Here is a 14,781-nt window from a genome sequence, read left to right on the forward strand (position 1 = left end):
TTGAGGAAGTATTGAACACGAGAATGAAACCAGTGAAAACAAGACTGAAATGTCCGGAGCCACTGTGTCCCTGTAACTTGTTTGTGTTTTATTCCCTCCCCCCCCAAAAAAAATTGTAGAATGAAACCCAGATACAACCTTAGATTCCTGCTAGACATTAGACATTACCAGCTAAAAACTAATACTTGAATCATATGGTTGTGGCTAAACAACCACCTCTTGACGTTTTTTTTTCAAATGTTATAAATTTTTATGATTTCTCTGAAAGTTATATGAACCAAACGGTATTCCACTGTATTTTTGATGTGTTTGGTCCTATTGGGATGGAAAGTTACTAGAGGCAATCTGTTGGATGTGATGAAACTGTTTCCTGTACACCAGAGAAAATGAGGCCCTCTGTGGGGCTTAGTAGTGCCTGTCTTTCGGTGTTTCATAACTGAACGCTTTAGACAACAGCAGATGAGATGATACAGGAGATGGTACAAAAACCTGAGGGAGGCCACTTCCTCTAATATGACTGTCAAACATTGGCAACCTTTTCCTGTGAGTGCAGGCCTGGGGCTTGTTGTGCTTTCAAATATTTGCTCTGTCTCCATCTACTGGAAAGAAATGTTGCACTGACCAGTATCTAGGCTAGACTGAGTTCAGAGGCATAGAGGAGACAACCAAAATAGCTAATCGGGGCCCAAATTTATTTATCCTCCGTCTCGGAATTTGGCTCTTTTCGGCGGTGGTTGACAAATCAAAGAAATGAGGGCTTTAGGGATTTATCTGCATTTCAGATTTCCATATATTGCTGCATTTCCTCCCCACCGCAAATACTGACAGCTGCAGCCCGGAGAGGAGTCCCGCTGTCCCGTGGAATCATCACGGCACCGAGGCGAGATACGCATGGAACATGGCTGCTATGAGGACTTTAACCGCGGCAGGTCTCTTTTTGGCATTCTGCGCTTTGGGACTGATAGCAGTAGCGATCAGCACTGACAACTGGTACGAGACTGACGCGAGGAGGCACCGGGAGCGCTGCAAGAATTATTCAAACAAAAGAAACGACCCCGGCTACATTTACATCTCCAACAACAACCTTCCACTTCGCATGTTGCCAAAGGAGAAAAATGTGGAGATGAAGGGCTCCAGTGTCAGCGGCGAAATGCAGCTGCGGGCTAAGCGGCACTTCTTGCCTCCTGCCCCGGCCATGGAGTCCGTCTGCAGTCGGCAGTACAACTCCACCATCACCGGACTGTGGAGAAAGTGCCACCGAGAGGGATTTGACTTGGAGACAGAGGATTTGATCTTTAAAGGTTTGATTTTGTGGATCATATTTTGTGCTATAATGTGTTTGTTTTGGATATTTGTGTTGTTGTGTGTGTGAGGCGCTATCAGTAAATACTTTGTGCACGAATGCGTTATCCAGCGTGCTGATGCTGCGCACAGACCCCCGAGGCCTACCCAGTAGGCTGTAGATCCGAGTTCAGTTACAATGCAATCGACGTGCTGTGTTATTTGCCAGCACTACACATAAGCTGTAGTAACAGAAGCCTCGAGATGCGTACAGTAAGCTACTCCACAATCAATAGTGTGGGTGGATGGGTGGGTGGTGGTGGAGGGGGGGTTGGGTGCTTTTTTTGCGATGGGGGGGCGGCAGAAGAGAGCCTTGTGATATCCTCTTCATCTCATCTCAGTGCTTATGTGACATCCTCTTTGTGTTGTTTACATCCACAGGATTGGTTCCGCGCTGCACACAGATAAAATACTACTACTCATCATCAGCGCTGCCCAGAAATCTGCCAATCAATCTGACGAAGACAATAAGGCAGGATGAGTGGCACGCGCTCCGTGAGTTCTTAAAATGCCCTTTCATAATCGGATGAATTAATGTAGAGGAACTTGGCATCGCCCCAACAAACACTGTCACTTCTCTTGTGCGCTTTGCAGACCTCCAGAGGATGACTGCCAGTTTCGTAGGCATGGCCATATCCATCATTCTGTTCGGCTGGATCATAGGCGTGCTGGGCTGCTGTAAGGAGCATGATCTGATGCAGTATGTCGCTGGACTTCTCTTCCTCATGGGAGGTAAGATGTACTTTACTCTGAATCACCACAGAGGGGCAGTGCTGTCTTTGTTAATGACAGGTGGTGAAATAAGGCATCAGAGGGGATGAAAATTGGTTGCTGTCGTGTTTGACTTGATTTTGTTTTTCTTCCTCTCTGGCAGGGACATGCTGCATAATCTCCCTTTGTACATGTGTGGCTGGGATCAACTTTGAACTGTCCCGCTATCCTCGCTACATGTTTGGAATACCAGAGGACATCAGTCACGGTTATGGTTGGTCCATGTTCTGTGCGTGGGGTGGACTGGGCCTTACGTTGCTGGCTGGTTTCCTGTGTACACTCGCTCCGTCCCTCTACCCTCCACACACCCCTGTGGTGCACAAGCCCAGGCAGGAGAACGGCTGCGTGTGACAGGCCGCCGCACACCTGACAGACACCTGTCTCATCCGGAAACAGTGACGAGCCCTGTTCCAGAGACAGTTTTACCCAGGGACTCGAGCAGAGAGAGCCTCCACACAGCTTGGCACAGACAAAACACAGGACACAGGGCTCTCGCTCACATGAAAATGAAAAAGAGGTGACATTTGACTGAAGACGATTTCAGTTCCTCTGGTGCTTTTTTTCTGTCCCTCTTTATGAACAAACTGTTCAGTGTTATTGCTTGCTCTTCAAGAGGAGAATAGTTATACACATTTTCTTCCTGTAAAATCTGCTAGTTTAAGAAGAAAAAAAGAAACACTGGCAGAAGATCAATAGCACAACTTTAAAATCTGTGTTGAAGATCAAACTATGGATGTGTACCGTCGCATTTCAAAGGGCAACTGTGTATGATTATGTACCCATTCAAAAGAAGATATGTACATGTATTATATGTATGCAGATGCATTTGTGTTTATTCAAGGAAAAATATGAGCATTAAGACCAAACTGTGGTTGAGGGAAATGTTTTGCTGTTCTTGAGGTCTCACCCCCATCAACATATTTTCGAAAAATAAAACAGCCATGCAAAACGTTTTTTTTTTGCCTCTGTAACACACTGAACAGATATCATATAAACGTTGCTGTTGCGTCTTTTCTCTTGCATTATGGCATGAGCTCCCTGGTATGTCAGCAGGCAGAGAGGCTAAAACCTTTACAGCATTATTTTTAAAACAGCAGCTGTTTATATTTCTGTTAGTGCTACAAGCAGTCTGTTTTATTCAACCACTTCTGAACACTTAAATGTGCAAATGCCAGTGACCAGAACTTGAGTCAGTGACCAAAAACTGACAAAAATAAAGCTATCTAAATAAAATAAAACAGAAAAAGTGAAGTAATTGTCTGCTGTGCATTACAGTGAAATAAAACTTCCTTTAATAAACATCAATGAGCCATAAAAAACAAATGAAATCCAGATAACTATAACAAAAGCTCTCTGATCGCATACTTTATTCTGACAGCAGCACAAGTTTGTACTTGTATTATGACTGATTACTATTAAAAGGTTTTTTTTTCTATTGACAACATGCATACCAGCCACTGTGAGCTGTAATTACTTTCCCACAACTTTCATGAGAAATTAAATCTTTCTGACATCTAATTCTAAATCTGGCTCCACTCATTTCTTGAGGTTTCTCTGCTCCTTAGCATCTCCTCTTTATTATTGTATTGCTCAAATTGTATTTATCATTTTCAGAGTTATCATGTGTAGCTGCAGCCATGACAGAAATCCCTGTTATTGGTTAAAATCATATTGGCCACTGGAGACTGTTTTCTTTAGTAATTCATGATATAATAAATGATGCTGTATATTCTAAATGGAGAAGAAAAATCTGCACTTTCTGACAAGCTGATAGATGAACTGTTTTAAAATGAAACAATTATATTCTTTTAGCATAATGCAGCAGTAATCCACTCTTGCTTACTGATCATGAATGACTTGTACAAACTGCAGAGGAGGAAGAAGTCATTAATACCACCCTGTAATAATCCATTAAAATTAGATTTATTTAATTTTATATTCAAACAAAAGTGAGTATCTGCATTAAAATTTGTTTACATATCAAAACTCATTGTAAAGAATGATTCCTTCTGCAGTGTTACATTGTTGTTGCATTGCACTGAACTCTCCCTGGTAACAATGACACAGAATAGCTGCACGTGTGTTTAATGAGTAGAAATTTCTAAATGTCCTATATGTGCCCAAGCCATTAGAGAGTAATTTAATATTGTAGGTGGTCTAATTACTCCACATACTCCTGTCTAGTTTCAAGTCTAACAGTACATTCAGTTTTAGGAGCTCAGTCAATCTTTTGCATGTAAAAACTCACTCTGCAAAGTCACTACTAACTGCTAACACTAAGTTCATATTTACCCCTGAAATGTACATAAGTAAAGAGGGCCAGTGCTTCAAAAGTGAACATGAATGCAATGTCTGAGCCTCTCTCTGGAAAGTAACTAAGTACATTTACTTAAGTATTATACTTAAGTACAGATTCAAGGTACTTGAGTAATTCCATTTTCTGCTACTTTATACTTCTAATCCACTAACCTTTGTTACTCTTTACCAATTCAAATTCTGAATACAAAATATGATAAACTAATAAATGATGATGCATTATTATAGATTAAGCTACCCGGCAGTATACAAAGTAGTTGAAATTAGCTCCACCCTTACCAGATGCAGCATTAAAGTGATGCTTGCACATTATTACATCCATAGTTATAATGCAGTGACATAATATATATGATTCTGAAATGGGCCATTCAGCATAATGAGTACTTACTTTTGGTACTTTGAGTACATTTTGATGCTAATACTTTGTGCTTTTACTTAAGTAAAAATGTGAATGCAGGGTTTTTTACTTGTAACAGAGTATTTCTACACCGTGGCATTGCTACTTTTTCTTAATTTAAAGATCTGAGTACTTCTTCCACCACTGTGTCTGAGTAAATATTAAACTGCAGCTAGTATCTTGTTTTGTTACATTGATTTGTTAAAGATGTCAATTCATTCTACACTTGAGCATGAAAGTTCGTTCTTAACATTCGAAAGAGCAGCTTGACAAAATAATCTTAACTCAAGGTCCACTTGCTAGCTTTTTCAAGAGCTTTCAACCACATCTCATGGTCTTCATCAGAGAATAGACTTTGCTCAATGGGAGTTTTCTCAGTTGTCATGGAGTTGGTACACTGAGATGCTTTTGAAAGTTCCTGAAAAAGCTCAGTTGCCATGTGTTGACCTGCTGATGAGGACCATGAGATGAGGTTAAAAACCTCGACTGAAAAAGCTAGTAAGTGGACCTTGAGTTATTAAATTATTTTGTCAAAATCATTCTCTTCTCATTCAAGTGTGAGCAATGACCAGCTCCTGTCTTTGTCTTCAAACAAGGAGTCCTACATAAAACATTTAGTGGTAAGATGGTAATACTATAGTAGTAGCTGTAACATACAGGAGTATTCATTGCAGTGATAATAATGGTAGGACTAGTAGCAGTTGTAGTATTAAGATAGGTCTCATCTTTCTAATAATAACACCACAGAGGCATGTGGTTTGGGGGCTTTGTGCTCTGCACAGAGACGGATCAGTGTGTTCTCAGGTCAACTCTGGTCTGCATTCCTGACCTTCCTTTGTTTGTCCTTAAAATATGTCAGTGAGGAGATTACATTCTTCTAACAGTGTGCTCGACACTCTGGCCTTCCTTCTTCTAAGCATCAGGGACTTGAAACCAGTCTACAGAAATAATATTTTTCTATAGGTGGAATTAATGTTTTGAGCCAAAAAAGACAAATTAAGTAAGATGGTTAGTTTCTTATGAGCGCTTTTGTGACCTGCTCTACCTTTACTTACACAGTGGAAATTTTAACCAAATCTTTTAATCAAATCCTGTGAGCCCTGTGCAGTGCCCCTGGAAATTAAGAGCCATACAGGCATATAGGATTACTCTGCACATGGAGCTCCAGCTACAGAGAGCTGTTTTTAAAAAGGGGTCCCTCTGGGGAAGCTGGACTGTGAGGAAAACCAGACAGAGGAAATCACACCCAGTTGCGCCCAAAGCAGCCAATCTGGCTCCCTCACATCTGCAGAGACATTATCTCTGTAAAAAGTGGCCACGCTTATGGCAGTTACTTTGTGGTTGGTGCAGATGCTGGCTGGAACAAGAGCATTTTAAATGGTAGTTAAAGACAGAAAAGACACAGATTGCTACAAAAGGCATTCAGAATATTGAATTCAAGGAACTGCAAATGAAAACAGCCCGACAGTAGATTAGTTTGTGTGTGTGACCCTCCTCCCATAAACAGTGTGTCTGAAATAAGATGTTGTATGTCGACACAGCAGAAGAGCAAAAGTGTATTTTTTTTTCCAAGATTTAAACAAGCTGTATGTCATTTATAAGTCTATTTTTAGTAAAATGGCATCATCCAAAACAACACAGAATTTCAACACAAAAACATTTTATATCAACCACCAATTTTATAGATCATGACAGACAAAAGAGTAGATAATGACGACAGTGGCCAGTTCGGACAAACATATTTCATACTTGAGTAGATGACTTCCAGATGGAAGTGGGAGGCGGTGACAGACTTCAGACGCCAATTAACCAGGGCCACTTGACGGGACAGTCAAGTCTGCCACTTGTAGTGCCAACAGCAAACATGGTGACGTAAAGACATGACAGGGGAGGAGGGTCACTTTCCGTTGCGGAAAATCAAAAGTTCAGATTTCAAAGGTTTTCACTGTTTATGTAAACCTCAAGCTTCAAAGGATGGAGATGTTTTTTACAATACTCCACTGTATGGCATTGTATGTCTCATTAGTAAGGTATGCAGTAGAAAACTTCATAAATATGACATGAAAAACAAAATTCTTGATTTCATTGTTAAAGACATTGAAACATATGTTGTCTTGCTTAAAAGTAAAAGGGAAAATTAAGATATGTGATGGATATTAAGCATTTATTGTGCTTGAGTAATAACCTAAAATTGTATAAACAACATAATTTAAACCATAAAGACAAAAACACACACAGCTATTTTATTGATTCAGAGGCCGACAAATCCACTTGGAGGCCTTTTATATTCATATTCTTAAACTCCTCTTCAGAGGTGGCACAGAGGGGCCCATGCAGACATAATTTTTGTTCACATTTCCATTTTCCCTCCTGACTCAGAGGAATGTGCTGATGTTTTTGTTAGAGCTCCCTTTAATGACACATGTGGGATAACCAAGTGTCAGAGATATTCAAGATACTAATATTCATAAGCCACTATAAACTTTCCAGTTCTTTGTTGAAATGGAGGGTCCTCTCTCTCTCAGACACACACACACACACACACACACACACACACACACACACAAATACACACTCACACACACTATAAGCTGCAATAACCCCACTATGAGCCAACATGAAGATACTCTGTCTTCAGGCGGCTCAGTCTGGTACCATGACTGCGGATGATGAGAGACAGCAGCTCTTGTTTATCTTTGAGTCCCGCAGAGATGTCCGTAGTTCCCCTCAGAGCGCCCCTGATGTCACTCACTTGCTTCATTACATAGCCGTTCAGCTGTTGCTCCTCTCTCAGCTCAGTCTCCTGACTTTGTTTAAACTTCACCTCCAGCTCCAGCAGAGACTTGTCCACGTTGGAAAAAGCCTCGCCGATCTGGGAGATCTCCCGCTGGAGGAACTTGCCGTAGCTGTCCTCCCCGTCCAGGTCGTGCGCCACAGTCCGGCCGATGCCCTCCAGCAGCCGCGCCGCGTCCTCCGCCTGCAGCTTGGTGATGATGAAGTCGTCCCGCACCACGGAGTCCCTCTCTTCAGAGGCCCCGCATGGATACACATCCGAGAATTTAAACAGCATCTGACAATCCTCCGGGTCTTCAGTCTCCTCGTAATCCCCGTCCGGAACAAAGAAGTGATGGAAAGTGCCATTGGAGATCTCCGGTTGGAGGGGCCCGGTGTAGACTGCCGGGCAAAATGGTAAAGATGTGACCATGATGAGCAGCAGTGGGACGGGATCCATCATGCACCTCCTCTCTCTCTCTTTGGCGAACAGCATCTACACTGGCAGCCGGATCCAGCGCACAGTTTTCATCCCGACTCATGTTACACAGTCCCCCGTCACCTAAAAGGCACAGACTGCTTGTTTGAGTCAGGAGGGCCCCTGGTGGCCCCTGGTTACTCCAACCACACAGTGTCAGTGCAGAGTCATGAGGCTGCTTTCCAACAAAAGCTACACAAAACAATATAACTAAGCTTATAGTGTTTCTTATTACCCTACATTATTTATATTTGAGCAGATAGCCTATAAGTGTTTATCAGATGATTCTGAAGCACGATTTACAACATGAATTTATAAGTTTGGCTCATAAGTGCTAAATTTGTATTTTGTCTTTCTCATACATCACATCGTGCATTTCTATACTATAACACTGATCACATATTGGAGTAAATAAATAGATGAATAAAAATCCCTCATATTTAAATACAGTTATTCAACATTTCAAGAATGCTACCAGTATATAAACTACAGTACCAAATTTATATTGTCAAAAGAAGAAAAAAGATATTAGTTATAAGTTATTTTAGTTTCTAACAAATCTTGTAAGTCATGACAAAAAAAACTATACGCAATAAAATAACAAATGTTGTTTCTTTGTCATACACAGGAATAGGAAGAATAGTTTGTCAAATATGTAACTTCTAACAATAATTTTGGTGAATTTCAACAGAATGGAGCTCTTAGTTGATGGGTTTCCATTGGATTCCCAGACTGTGAGAGTGTAGTTAGAGCTCACTCTGATGACTTCAGTCAGGTGATTACATTACTGCACGGAGGGAGAGTCCCCAGGGCTAAGATCCCCTCTACTGCACATCCTGTCTTGGGTAATTACATCATCACAGGGTGGTCTCAGATACGGCCCTCAGCACATCAGCAAAACTCACACAAACTGGAAACATATGGCAAGGTGTAAACACGGGGCTGGAAATGGCTGGTTTTGTCCTGTATTTGATCCATCCATTCATGTTCCATAGTATTTGGAGCGGGGGGGGCGACACACACAGAAGTTTTGATAGTAGTGTATGAAAATATAGGAGAATGGAAAATCAAATATGTGGCACTTTAATATTGGCAATTTAATATTCTACATACAGGAGTTGTTGTTTCTTCCCTCAAACAATTCTGGTTTAAGAGCCACAAGCAGACTCCAGCAGCAATGAGATAAAAGCAGGGTTTACTTTGTCAATAGGCAGGATACAGGTCGGTAACAGGTAGGCAGTCAGCAGCAAACAAAACCAAGACATAATAGACAATCTGTCAGGAAACAAGGGCTAAAAGGCAGATATAGATACATACTGGGAGCTGATGAGGGAACTGGAAGCAGGCATTCAGGTGGGTGTGGAGGTCAGATGATGTGGAAAGGTGGGAACACAGTAGGGACAACTGCTGGACAGGAAATGTGCCTTTTCCTGAGCAGACATTTTGACTTGTCACAGCAGGAAAAGCATTGATACTGTTAACAATACACTTTTGCATTTAAGTGTATCAGTAAACTATATTAATGAGACTGTAGTAACTATTTGGAGTAAACAATTACTGATTGTAATTTGGCTCTTGAGAGGCTTTCCATAACTACCTAAAAATAGTTCAGTTAACTGAGTAAGAGCCTACGTGAACACCATTCAAGTCCTTTGTACTCTGAGCTGTATTTAAAGGACCAGTGTGTAACATTTAGGAGGAGCTATTGGCAGAAATGGAATATAATATTCATAAGTATGTTTTCATTAGTGTATAATCACCTGAAAATAAGAATTGCTGCCGCCATGTGGCACTGCCATGTTTCTACAGTAGCCCAGAATGGAAAAACCAAACACTGGCTCTAAAACCAAACAGGGCCATTGGCATTTTTTTTTTAAAACCAAACAGGGCCATTGGCATTTTTCGCGAGTTTCACGGCCACTGTAAGTTCTTCTACACCCTTGGAAGGGGAGGGTGATGCGAGCGGTATTCAAATGGTTGCAAACTGCAATTTCACCACTAGATGCCACTGAATCCAACACACTGGACCTTTAAAGCAGTAATAATTGATTGTTTGGCCACTTGGAGTCAGCGGAACAACCTGTAAACAAAATACTGACATATTATCCTTTTATAAAGTTGTTATGCGGAACTTGTTAGCTTATAGTTGCTTACACATCCAGCAGATGCAGAGCAACATTAGCATTCAATTTGAAGACATGTTTCTGTGAATGTAAGTCCAATATTCACTCTCCTTTTAGCTTTGCTTTGCTCTCCACCAATTTCCTGAGGAAATATCTGGCTCTTTAGCTGCTAAATGCTCCACTATCAGGTTCAGGTTCAGTTTTATTGTCATTATACAATACAGGATTACACAATGAAATGCAGTTGTAGCCCCCTCCATGCTACACACACAGAAAATGTATTAACAGATATTCAAATATTTATATTAGAATAGAATATAAGCAACATAATAGTCAATAAAATAGAACTAACTAAGTAGCACTAAAAGAAGAAATAAAAAGGAAAACAAAATTATATTTACAGTTATGTATATACATATATATATACACACACACACACACATACATACAAAAATATATACAATATGTGTAATATCAGTATAATATTAGTGTTTTAAATTACAGTGCAAATAGAAAGACTTATTATAGTGGGAATTAATGTTCACCAGTTTTTAGAGCTTTTTCACTGAAAACAGCTGCCTCATGTGGCTGGAAATTATGCTGATTAGAGCAGCAAGACTGAACCAAAACAGTAAAGTTGCAGACCCAAAATAATGTGCTGAGAGATAAAATGCTCCACAGAGCTGAGAGGAACTGCAGTCGGATGATAAATCTCTGTGGGTTTGTAACTATAAACAAGCCCTTTCACATTACACACTGCATTTGATCTATTGTTAATACAAAAATATTGATTATTATTATGCCACTCTATAAATATTATTGAACTAATTTTTTATTACTAAAGAATTGACCTGAAGCTGATCTCTCTGCTGACCAACTTCAGTATTTGCGACAGACACAGTTTGCACCTTCTATTGCATTTATTTTCAAAGTCTCAGTCATGACCCAACAGTAGCTCATGAGAGATCTGTGGAAGTTGTCTCCCTGCCGCACCACAATAATGCAGTCATAACATTCAGTATGAAGTTGTGGAAATATTTTCCAATTGTACTTTAGAACAAGTGTGGGAACCCTTGTAAATGCACATGTTTTATATTTTCCATCAGTTTTAATTTTGGGTCACCAGAGTGGAGCTCTTAGAACAAAAAAGAGACTTGTTTGTTTGAAAACCACTGTTGTTCTTCTGAACACACTGTTGTATGAAGGATACAGGCAAAGACAGCTTGAGGCTTTGCGGCATGCAGGCTTTCTCTGTTTCTTCTCAAGTGACACACCTGAATAAATACAGCGTCTCTCAACATAAACACTGATAGAGTAAACTGACCAGCGTGCCAAAGCAGAGCAGGGTACTGGAGGGCAACCTGCCTGAAAGCAGATGTAGCAACAGATGTAATAACAAGTATAATTTAGTGGAGTTGGGAGGGATGTGCTTGTTGATCCTCTACTGTATAATGTTGTGTCTGTGTATATACGGAGGCCTGAGAGCTGCAGTTTAGACAGATGCCTTTCAGATGGTGGTAATGGGTTTCTTCTCAGTGCTGATGTGGGGGAGCAGGAGGGTCGAGGGCCTGCAGGCTGTGTGGGAGGCTGCAGCTGACTCACAGTCTCACAGTGAATCTTAATGACCTCATGCTCATCACAGTGTAAAAAAAAATGAATTATTTAGATTTGATCATTCATTTCAGAGAAGTTTTAGTCAGTTATTAGTAGCAAAGCAAGGTTTATTTCTGTAGCCCTTTATTAACACAAGGTCTTAGAGGAATTTAGACATCTACCTCTTACTAATCAACAATCAATTTTTTTTAAATGCACCCAGAGAAAGCCCTGCACAATCCTCTCATCCTGTTATAATTGTAATACTTTACTATGTTTTGATATTTTTTTAATCAGCATTTGAATACAGAACTGCTTCAAAGAGACAGATAGTCATGCTTGGCTGATGATGGCTATAACTTTTTGACTTTTGTACTTGCTGTAAATCCTGTCTATAAATATTAGGACTCTGTACAAGGATGAATCTTTAAGAATGTCAAGTGAGTCAAACTCATGACCACCGAGTGATGGCCGTTTAAATGTATCATGTTGGTGTAGTGCCACTTATGAGCAAAAAGTGAATTTTGCATGACGTTGATGTGTCCACATGCCCTTGAGTTTCATATTCAAGAGATGTGTCAGTTTTGTCAAATGAACTGTTTGGCAGCCATACACAGGAAAACACCATGGAATATAAAAATCATCCGAGTATCTTCTGTGCCTAATTTGGCCTCATCATGGTCACAACAGAAGTGGTGAAATGAAGGAATCTGTTTAGTTAGAAATATAAATGTAGAATAATAAATCCAAGGAAAAAAACAAGTTTGCTTTTATGTGTAATGATTCAGGAGTAAATAACTAAAATATAAAGTTCTTTATAAACGGTCACATGGTGGCACTTTTCAATCTTGACCAACACCAAAAATGAACATTTTGGCAGTAATCTATATGTTTGTGGGCAAATTAATTCTTCAGCAGTATATTGTTTTATTCTTGCAGATAACATGGCAAATATAGACAGATCACTTCACATAAAGATATTTCCAGAGCAGCTGCAATAGAGAGTGATTACCAAAAAATACATCTATCAAATGCATCAACTGTAAGCATCAGGTTTTGGGTATTTATTCCAAAGAGAAAATGTTTTTGTTAAGCCTTCTATTCTGCACCAATGTTCAACACTCACATTGTAATTTCTCCACAACAAGAAACCTCAACAGATTATACAGCCTTAAGACATATAATTTTGTGCTATATTTCACCTACTATAGTATTATAATCACTGTCACAGTATTATTTTTCTCTCTCTTTTTACACATATAAACCTCAGCTGAATGATGACACTTTTATAAGCCCACATAGTCACCATTGTTTAAAGCAATAAGGTCATGAACCTTCTGGAAAGTGGGAGCACTAAAAATGAACCCACTGAAGGTTACAAATGTTTTTTCAAAAGTGCAAACGAGTGGATTTCTTCATAATGCCCGTGCTGGTGTTATTAAATGGAATAATGCTGATGATAAATAAACCTCTGCTCTCAACTTTGACACCAGTTCTGAGAGACCACACACGTGTTGGACTCTCTTCTGTGGAAGCACATGTACAGTATGTTATAATCCAGAGATGCAGCGCCTACCAGGCTTAGACCCTGACTCTGGTCTTCCACTTACAATAAATACATGCAGAATTGTCTTTGTTAACCATCCTCAAATAAAGTCAGATACTCTGCTCATCAGACTGTTGTGTGCTGTTTTCTGCTCCTTGATAAATTTTTCCTGTGCAAAATGTGCAACCGTTTTATATTTCTAAACATTTCTGTTGACATGGCATTAAGAGTTCTCTTGCTGTTTAACTAATGAGTTTAAGTTTCCGGTCTCACCAGCACATGCCTTAGCTTGTCTTCAAATTTCCAAGGGAAGTTTCCAAGTTGATGATTTCTCATTTAAACTGAGGATGTTGACGACCAAGCAAACTAGTTAACTCTTTATTATCACACTCAGCACTGTGGCTGTTAGCATCAGTGTCCTATCAGGACTTTGTGGTGTGTGATTTTCTCCTCCACTGCCAGCAGATGGACTAACAAACAAAACTTGCTTAATGCTATTTACACATTGACCTGCACTGCAGAGCACAAACATAAAACAGCAAGACGCGTGTGTTGAGGTGGCCAAGCAGACGCTATATATCACATTTTTACACATGAGGACAAGGACTTGTAGGTGTTTACTCTGGAGCATCCTGCACAGACTGGAGAAATTGTACAATGAAATGCCAAAAAATGTTATCTTTATGGTTTACAAAGGCCCAGATGTACATGAATTAGGCACGTTACATAATTGCTTAATTTTTCCAAAACATCAATTCCAAGATACACCAGCACACATATTATTCATTCCACTATTACTACAATGTATCAATAGCAGTGATGGTAATGATAGTTATAGTTTTATAAGTAGATCATGTCTAGTTTGTGTAGAGTGAATCAAACTGACCCTGCTCAGTTATTTCCTGATGCTGCGGGAGGTTTGATGGACGGTTTTTGCCTTGACCCTCTGCACAGGTGTCAGTTCCTTCATCCATTCAGCTCTGCAAAGTAATTTGAGGCTGCTGCTGCAGGAGGCTTTACTCAGGTCAACTCATCTGTCACTGCTGTTATTCATGCTTCATATCTGAATCTCACGCCTCTTTCACCAGCTGCTGTGCAAAATGCATTATATAAAAACATGATTTGAATTTTAATAAATATTGCTTGAAATGTCTCAGTTGCATTCTCAAAAATGTCTTTGTTTGGTAGGCAATGATCTTGAAATATCTTGATTTACCTACATCAACGGTATAGACAAATGTCTATAATAGTGCATATATTGGTGTATGATTAAAGCTCCAAAATTATTTTTGCATTTACCTGCTCTGTATAATTTAAACAAGCCTTTCCAGGTGTGCTGTCAGTTCAGACACTTAAAACTAATCTTGGATGGACCTCAGCACTTAATAAGAGGAGTCAGTAAAGACTCAAATCCAATTAATTGATTGATATGAAATACGCTGAC

At 39.8% G+C, this 14,781-nt stretch overlaps 2 protein-coding genes across 2 annotated transcripts; one reads left to right on the forward strand and one right to left on the reverse strand.

Moving 5' to 3' along the window:
• The first annotated feature begins 477 nt into the window (after positions 1 to 477).
• Positions 478 to 3,637, forward strand: tmem276a (transmembrane protein 276a). The gene is made up of 4 exons (XM_044194478.1): positions 478 to 1,301; positions 1,723 to 1,836; positions 1,936 to 2,073; positions 2,216 to 3,637. Exons 1-4 carry the CDS (start codon positions 899 to 901, stop codon positions 2,461 to 2,463), a joined length of 903 nt encoding a protein of 300 aa, XP_044050413.1. The 5' UTR covers positions 478 to 898; the 3' UTR covers positions 2,464 to 3,637.
• A 376-nt stretch (positions 3,638 to 4,013) lies between these two features.
• fibina (fin bud initiation factor a) lies at positions 4,014 to 8,156 on the reverse strand. The gene has a single exon (XM_044194481.1). It carries the CDS (start codon positions 8,091 to 8,093, stop codon positions 7,431 to 7,433), a length of 663 nt encoding a protein of 220 aa, XP_044050416.1. The 5' UTR covers positions 8,094 to 8,156; the 3' UTR covers positions 4,014 to 7,430.
• Between the last annotated feature and the right edge of the window lie 6,625 nt (positions 8,157 to 14,781).

This window comes from Siniperca chuatsi, linkage group LG4 (assembly GCF_020085105.1).
Source record: "Siniperca chuatsi isolate FFG_IHB_CAS linkage group LG4, ASM2008510v1, whole genome shotgun sequence".
Taxonomy (NCBI): domain Eukaryota; kingdom Metazoa; phylum Chordata; class Actinopteri; order Centrarchiformes; family Sinipercidae; genus Siniperca; species Siniperca chuatsi.